Below are 8,481 nucleotides of genomic sequence, written 5' to 3'. Positions count from 1 at the left end.
CTCCCTTATCAAAGATGGCGACGCAGCCCGCTTCCCTCCCCCCCCCCCGCTCCTCCAACGCGTCCCGCTCGGCTTCCACCCGCCGCCCTCAGCGCTTCGGCTTCAGAGGGCGCGCGTGCGCGGGGGGGCGCTCTAGCCCTTCCTCTCGCTGGTCGGCCGCGGGGGGTTGTGGGGGATCGGCGGGCGCCTGGCGGTCGGAGGCGGCGGAGCTGAGGAGCGGGAGCCGTGATGGTGAGCGGGGGGCGCGGGGGGCTCCGGGGGGGGGACTCGGCCTGGACGCACCGGCACCGGGGGGGGCGGGGGGAGGCAGGGGGGGACGGCAAGGCCGCGGGGGGACCCGGCCCGGCAGCACGTGGCGGGGGGAGGCCGCGAGCGGGGGCTCGGGCCTGGTCCGGGGGTGCGGGCCCGGGGGTCGCCTCCGTGAGGGGGGTGCGCCGGAGCCCCTCGGTGCCCCGGGGCTGGGGGGAGAGGCCCGCCTCGGCCTGGCTGCGGTCAGGAGTTGGGCTTCTGCTGCCCGAAGGAGGGGAAAAAGTCGCCGAAATCAACTCCTCCTGCCTAGCTTGAGGAGCTGGAAGGCCCCTAAGCGTGCGGTGCGCTGCCTCGCTTCGCCAGGCGTCTTGCTGCTCTCCCCGTACCTCCTTCTTCTCTCTTTTTTCCTTCCCCCCAGTTTGTTTTCGTCTAGGCTTCGCAATTGGCAAAATGCTCTTCGGGCAGATGCTGCCTGGCTCCTGCTCGTTGGGGTGCCAGTGCTGCCTCAACCGCTTTTACGGGGTTATGTCTGCAATTTTGTACTTGGAGAGTTTTCTAAAGGGCGCTCTGGCAGTTGAAAATTGGAGTAATATAAACCAGTTTGGGGTCTTATTTAACAACAGCCAGTACAACTGCCCGCTAAAAGAAAACACAAGAACACGAAACAATGCAACACAATAAAGAGCCCGTACTGCACTCTTCCACATTACCTATTCCTATGGCATGACATTTTCAGTATCTTCCTCTGTTTTGGTTTTCTAACACTGAGATTTATACTCATGGAAAAACCAAACAGTTTTTATTTACACTGATCTTTGTCCCTAGGCACATATTCGGGAGGGGGCAGGTAAAAGTTTGAAAAAACCTCTCAGGTTTATGAACTTGTCACATCTGTGGTGGGAGAGGAGGAGCAATTTTACCAAATCAAGCTAAATTAGTTTTTTTAGGTTTTTTTTTTTGTCGTAAGGTAAAATAACAGAAAGTTCTTAAAGAAACACTTAAGATGTAATGCATTGATACTGCAGTACAATTGATCCCAATGGCAGTAATTTTGGTAGACCAGCTAAGGTGGACAAAGATCTTAAAAGCTAATTTGTACAATATAAACACGAAGGAATTGATTCTTTTATTGTTTGCTTTACTTCAGAGCTTTTAGCAGAAGCTGAGACATTAATACTTGTTAGAAGGAGAAATTTAAGTGGCAGTAACAGGATCAAAAGAAATACTAGCAACAATTTGGACTTGTTTTTTGATGTTATTGTAGTAATTATTGTTAGAGGCTCACGATCTATTGGTGTTGCTTTTAGAAAAGCTGAATTATGCCCTTTTTTTGTACAAGGGAATGAATAATTTCCAGGCTGATATGGATATTGAAAAGTTTGCAAAGAGAAAAATGGTTTCTAGTCAGAAGCTCAAATAAATTCTAACCTGAAGTTCTGAAAGAACTGGCTTGTATGTCTGGCTCACTGATACTTTTTTCCTGTAGTCTGAGTATTGGGATAGTGTCAGACTAAATATGTTGATTTAACAGTCAAAGACTGGGAGGGGTATTTTGAGGCTGGAAAGCTTAAAGTTCTTCCCCACCAGGACACTGAAAGACTGGATACAGAATTCACTTAACTATGATAAAGTTGCTCATCTCCTAGGCAGTACAGTTTTATCTATACTTTCTTAGGTTTTGCCAAATAAACCCAACTTTTTTCTTCTAACGTTAAAGTTGAGTTTGAAAGTACAAAGACCACAATTGCAGTTTGCAGGGCGTTCTGCTGCTAAAACACGCAAGCTTTTATAGAACACACTGAACTGGCTGACAGACCCCATTTTTTTTAAGAAGGGATTCTTACTCGGATGCTCCTGGGAGATCAGAGTTCCAAGTCCTGGAAGCGAGCCTGGTCACAACCAAATACAAAGGGTACTGCTGGAAGTAGTTGTGAATGGATTTGGCAGCCCTTTGACTCCCTGGCGAGGCGTGCCTGGGACAGTGCAGCACACTTAGGAGCAGCTGGATACCAGCGGCCCTGGGGGCGTCCCGTTCACATCTAGCGTCCTCCGGTGTGCAGGGAAGCAGTCTTAGCAGATGTGGTCTCCTTTGTATGATTTTCATTATAGCACAAAGCTCTGCGTTCTCCTCCTTCATTTCTGGGAGGGGAAAAGTCTTACTGCTACTGCTTCTTTATGGAACTTTTCTTCTGAGCTCCTCCAAATCTCCTTCTACCACGTTATGAATTTAAAAAGCTGAAACCGTATTCCAGGTCGATCGTGGTATAAAAATTTGGACCATTTTCTTATAAATTCTTTGCCATTTTTCTATCACCGCATTTGAGCACTGAAGTGGTACCTTTTAACTGTTCTGTCCAAAGCGTGGGTTATCAGCAGCTACCTAAATGAAGCCTGATAATGCATTTTGGTATTTGTTTCCAGTGTGTCTTACTCTGCAGTTCCCTGCATGAGTTATACAAGTTGAGTGCTCACTTTATATATTAGCACTGAAAGTGCTGGGTTAAATTAGCAGCACGGGAAATGCTGTTTTCTAGGGTGCTTGCAAGCTTCCTATGATGTGTAACCTGTTAATTAGGTCACAGGCTGTGTACACTTAAAATCTTGTTTGTTTAAATTACTTGCTGCATCCAAGTGAAAAATATTACAGAAATAATGCAAGCCACAGACCGTACAATCATCAAAGCCTTCCCTGCAGAAGAGCAAGTTTACAGGCTGACATTTGGAACAGTTATCTGTGCCATAATTACCCTTTCAGTAGGCTTGCTGAAGTGTTAAAAAAATAATCAGCACATCTGATTTGCAGGAAATAATCTTGAATACCAAGTGCAGATTTGTTAAAGAATTTTTGTTACCTTGAAGCTGAATAACTCAAAATAGCTCTTTGTGTTTGAATCTTTAAGGTGAGACTGACAGGGATGCTAATTTGGACTCCATCTTTGCTTTCTAGCTGGGGTACTTAATTCATACTAACAGCTTGCCTCTGGAATACAATAAGTAAATGCACAATGGGATAGCTTCTGTACGTTGACTGCATCGCCTTGCTTTTCTGTTTAAGCAGAAACTACAATTTTCGTGTTTGATTTCTTCAACACAATAGCTGCTTTACTGATGATTTTACATTACACATTTGTAAAAGTTTGTGAGAATTGATAGGACTGATTGGAAGCAAAAATATAACACAGCTTATATGAGAAGTATTATTTGGAAAATGTCCGTGACCTTGATTGGTAGTTCAGTGTTTAATACTGTACTAAATTTTTGCGTTATTTAGCCTGGTTAGTTTTGAGAAGACTGTGCTGTCTTAGTCCTCATAATTAACCTTTACGTGCCAAAGATGTGTAGAAGCATCACAAAGTAACACTGGGAACAGCTGTGGTATGCTTCCCAGTTTGTGTAACGATCTGGTGGCCAAAAATAAAATTACAGCTTATTTTTCATTCAGATAAATAACTTCGAATTTAAAAAAAAAAAAAGATTTTGAAAAAAATGTTGTTTTCTTGTTTTGTTTTTCAGTCTCACACAATTCTACTTGTTCAGCCTACCAAGAGGCCAGAAGGCAGAACATATGCTGATTATGAATCGGTGAATGAGTGCATGGAAGGTGGGTGCAGTCATTGTAGTCTAAAACTATTGTTAAAATCCTGGTTTTGACATTCTCATACTTTCTTGGTAAGAGAATAAGCTGCTGTTGACGTTTTCCCAGGATAATTCGGGGAAAAAAAAGCAAAAGTGTCATGTTTTTAACTTACTAATGTTTTAGCGAACTATTTAGTTATCCTTTCTTTGTAAAACTTCCTTGTGACAGTAAATGTCTCCTTTTGGCTTAACTAGATTGAACCATGTTCCGTTCATGAAAGTAGGCATGGGGCCATGCAACAGACTGGTCTGAACATATTTCACTGCACAATCAGATTCCAATTCTCACAAATCTTGGTGCTAACCATGTAAAGGAGAGATTGCTACTGGAAATAATATATAAAATAAAAGCATGCTTGTAATTGAAATGTAGTTTGCAACCTGGTGGCTTCTGTGCCAGAAAAAAAAAAGTTCTGTGTGACTTTGAGAGAGACAGCGAGTTGGAGAAAAGATTGAAATACTACAGCTGTATAATTTAAATGTAAAAGTTCTCTTAGCATTAAAATCTAATTCCAGAAAGCTTTGCAAGACAAACAAAAGCATAGGAGAGATAATGTGAAACCCCCATGCTCACTTTAATATTACATTCTTTTCAAATGTATCCGAATTATTTATGGGATAGATTAAGTATAACTTATGTAAATGTACAGACTTGCTCTGGCACTCTTATCTCAGTCACTGTGTTTGACTCTTTCGTGAAGAATGATCTCTTCTGAGACTTGACCAGCTGTATTTAACAGTACTTAGTCTTTCTCAGGTGCTTGTACAGTAGAAATATATGTTGCAATTGCTGTTTAAAAGTTACTAGACAGAGTTCCAGACTTCACTTGGAGCTTACTGCATAGAACATTAAATCTACGACAGAACTAAATGGTTTTCCTTTAGATGATGATGCTCGTCATGCATCTTACCTAGTTTTATAGTATTGTGTTCAATGCAAATAGCTAAAACAAAAAGCATTTCAGCAACAAAATCTGAGTAAGTTCATGTCTGTTTTCGTGGTACTCACATCTAAACTTTCTTGGCATCTGGTTCAATATCTGAAAAAAAGTGCAGCAAATACAGATTTTTTTTTTTTGCTTTTCTCCAGTGCTGACATTATTGCATTATCAATCTTTTTTTTCCCCTCTGTAGGAGTCTGTAAAATGTATGAAGAGCATCTGAAGAGAATGAATCCCAACAGTCCATCCATTACATATGATATCAGCCAGTTGTTTGACTTCATTGATGACTTGGCAGACCTCAGCTGTCTTGTGTAAGTTCAGTTGTACAAATATGTTTCAGTGACTCACAGAACTCTTCTGTATAAACTCCTACATGTTTTAGACTGGCTAGTCTGTTTAAATTGGGGCTGGATCTGCCTTTATGCAATTGGTCAGATTCTTAAGGAGGCAGAATGATTAATGAATTGTATTCAGCTCTATTCAGGCTTTAATATCATTTTGGTGGTAGTCTATAGAAGTCACTTGCAACTGTTTACTTTGATTGAGATACAGCAAGGTGGAAGCTTCTGTAAATCCTAGTTAAGTGATCGAGGAACCTATTAATCCTGTTGATCCCCCTGGCTAGTGGTTTGAGTGCCCTTGTGAATACATAATCTCTGATTCTCATCTGTGTGTTAAAGTTGTGGGCAAGCAAAGGTGGTCTTGTGTGCTTTCCATTCTGGCTGGACTGAAATCAAGTGTTAAGTTTCAGTATTTAGAATGTAGCTAACATTGTGACTGAATCAGGTAGATCCTGGCTAATTTCTGCGCCATACATTTCAGAGCAATAGTTTGAGATGACAGTGGCATTGAATTTCACAGAAATTCTGTAGGAATATGGATACAAATAGCACATTCAAATAACCAAAACCACTTCAGTTTGCTCAGCTCAAAATTCTAGGATCTCTTTTTAAGCCACTGAGTATCTAGTGTGGACATTCCTGCAGCTGTACTGCTCTGTCTTAAATCCCAATGCAAGTTCTGTGCAGCTGCACAGTAAGCAATCCTTGCCAATTAATACAGTTTAAAAAAAAAAGAAAAAAAATTGTATTGCTTTCCTTTGCATCTAGATGTACATACGGAAACAGATTACATTACTGATAGTGACTTGCTACAAATGGCATTCACCAAAGATTTCAGTAGAATAAATAAATTACTATGACAATTTCTGTGGTTACCTTGTTCTGCCATGTTAGATCTCCTGCTGCCATCGTACTAGGCTGATGTGGTTTGAAAGACATGCTTTGTTTTAGCATATTTAACAGACTGAAGACTATTTGCTTTAAGAAGCAGTGACTGATTTCTTGTACAGTCTTTAATATTTCTTAATAAGGCTTGTAAATTTAGTGTCATGCTACTTCAGCTTAGCGTTTTCCACCAGATGGCACACACAGCACATAACATACCAGACATGCCTTGTGCTTGTGGAGATTTGTGAAGAACTTGCTATCTGGTCTTGCAGTGTAGCGTTATGAATGGATAGGGTGGGAGGGAGGGGAATAAATCAAACAATTCCCAAAACTAACATTTCTTATACTGTAATGAAATCATTAATATATTGATACACACTAAAACTCTCTTTGGCCTTGAATTACTCATGCTGGGTTTAAAATAAGGTTTTCTTAAAAACAGTATGTTCAGTATTTTTTTTGTTCTGTTTTTTAAAGTAAGAACTGCAAATTATTCTGAATTGAGTTAAACATCTGGATTTATACTTTACTGCTTACCAGTGACCGCCTTACTGTTCTTACCTGATGAGAAATACCTGTAGTGAAATTGAGGGACTGGCTGGGACATTCACTGAAAATACCATCTTTATCCAAAAAAAAAAAAAAATCACCTTTAAGGACTAAAGGGGGAAGGAGGGCATGAATCTTCACAGTTAACTTTATATGCTTTGCTTTTATTTTTCAGTCTAATTCTGCTTCAGTTCAACAGTGTCTTGAGTAACCAAGTTCTTTAGCCCTGGCAAGAAATCTTGCTAGTGGTCTACTCTTATCACCTGTCACTGAGTAGTAAAGAAAATTAACCTGTAGGCTCTTGTTTTCAGTTTGCTTATTATGAAGTGTCCTTGTTTATTAGATGCAAGCTTGCCCTTGCTGCCAGCTGGCAAGAATCATTTGTCATCCATCTATTAGCCTGCCTTTATTCCTGGAAAATTGTGCTTTTATTCATTTTATTAAAAAAAAAATTCAGGCAGAAGTGGAACACTTGAAAAATTACATGAACACTTGCTTGAAGTTAAACTGAGTGTTTGGCTCATTAAGACAAATTAAGTATAGTTTCCTGGTGGAACTATTCTTCTTAATTCTAAGCTCCAGAATATTAAGGTGCTCTGTTTTCTTTCTCCCATAAGTAATTACATTCATGAATTTAAATGCAAAATGCAGTCTCTTAATAGTCTTTGGAGAATCTAGTCGTTTCAGGTTCTTACTGATCTTGCTGGGTAACTTGTGAGGTTTTTTTTTTTTTAGGAAACAGAACAAATCTTTGATAAATGGCAATTCCCATTCACTTCTGATATTACTGATGTTCTGTATACAACTTTCTGCCTCGTACACTTGAGGACACTTAATTGTCTGTGAAATCTTTGTAGTAAGTGTTCCGTGGAACAGACCAATATTACATGAGTTCTTTTCTTTTTTTCTAGTTACCGTGCTGACACTCAGACGTACCAGCCGTACAATAAAGACTGGATAAAGGAGAAGATCTACGTCCTCCTCCGCAGGCAGGCCCAGCAAGCAAGCAAATAATGGGTTCACCATCCTTACGTGGGGCTGGGGGAGGGCTTGGACAACAGGTGTGTACAGAGTGTAGTAGTGAAAGTTTTGTATTATAGTCATCCTGTTGCCATCTTGTTAAACTCTTTAGTCGGGACTGAATGTATTGTTAGAGATGCAAGGATTTTGTTGGATTGACCTTTTTTTTTTTTCAGTGTAAATGGGGAAGAAACTGCAACATCTTCAGCAGAGTTATTTTTTTTTTTCCTGCTGGTTAGCTAATGGTCCTACCTTATTTGAACCCCTGGGGCTGTTCACATTGTACTTCACCACATCCACTGTATGTGCCCTTCTGTGGGGTTTCCAACATTTAGTTTTGTCCTTGAGACGGTCTTAATGGGGAATAAAAAAACTACCCTTTAGTTAAATTCGAGTGCTGAATTTTGTGTTTTTTCCTGCTATACCGTGAACTAAATCTTCCTTGTCCATTTGCTGAAGAATGGGGTTTGAAAGCATGTGTGGACTGAACACCGTGGTCATTTGCTGTATTACAGGATGGCTCAAAGTCTGGCCTTACAAATTAATTTCTCTGGCCTATACTTGGCTGTCTTCCCTGGGGATCTTGGGGAAGCATTGCAACCCCTTTGTTCTTGCACTCTAAACTTGATCTTTCTTAGAAGGCATTTATATTCAGGTAAGCGTCTGCTTGCTAGGACAGATGATGGCTAAGAGCAGGCTGATGTATCGCATCACAGACCCCATGAATAATTCTACTTCCAAGCTTCCCCTGAGAAAGGAACGGGCAAAGTGAATTATTCTGACGTGGATCTTGCCCAAACTGTATTCCCTCTTTACAAGGGATAAGGACCTATCTGCTTGCATGCTCTGTAGAA

General features: G+C 40.9%; 1 protein-coding gene across 1 annotated transcript; it reads left to right on the top strand.

The window, feature by feature from the left end:
* Window positions 1-92: 92 nt before the first annotated feature.
* Window positions 93-8,016, top strand: ERH (ERH mRNA splicing and mitosis factor). Its single transcript, XM_083836824.1, has 4 exons — window positions 93-231; window positions 3,763-3,850; window positions 5,020-5,140; window positions 7,519-8,016. Exons 1-4 carry the CDS (start codon window positions 229-231, stop codon window positions 7,619-7,621), a joined length of 315 nt encoding a protein of 104 aa, XP_083692950.1. The 5' UTR covers window positions 93-228; the 3' UTR covers window positions 7,622-8,016.
* The last annotated feature ends 465 nt before the right edge of the window (window positions 8,017-8,481 follow it).

The sequence above is a fragment of the Anser anser genome, assembly GCF_964211835.1.
Source record: "Anser anser genome assembly, chromosome: 5".
Taxonomy (NCBI): domain Eukaryota; kingdom Metazoa; phylum Chordata; class Aves; order Anseriformes; family Anatidae; genus Anser; species Anser anser.
This window is presented reverse-complemented; position numbering and strand designations above follow the sequence as displayed.

What these genes read in the sequence shown, in the direction of transcription:
- ERH (XM_083836824.1), top strand. An exon ending in GGTGAATGAGTGCATGGAAG is followed by an intron (nt 3,851 to 5,019) that starts GTGGGTGCAGTC and finishes TCCCCTCTGTAG; the next exon opens with GAGTCTGTAAAATGTATGAA. An exon ending in GCAGACCTCAGCTGTCTTGT is followed by an intron (nt 5,141 to 7,518) that starts GTAAGTTCAGTT and finishes CTTTTTTTCTAG; the next exon opens with TTACCGTGCTGACACTCAGA.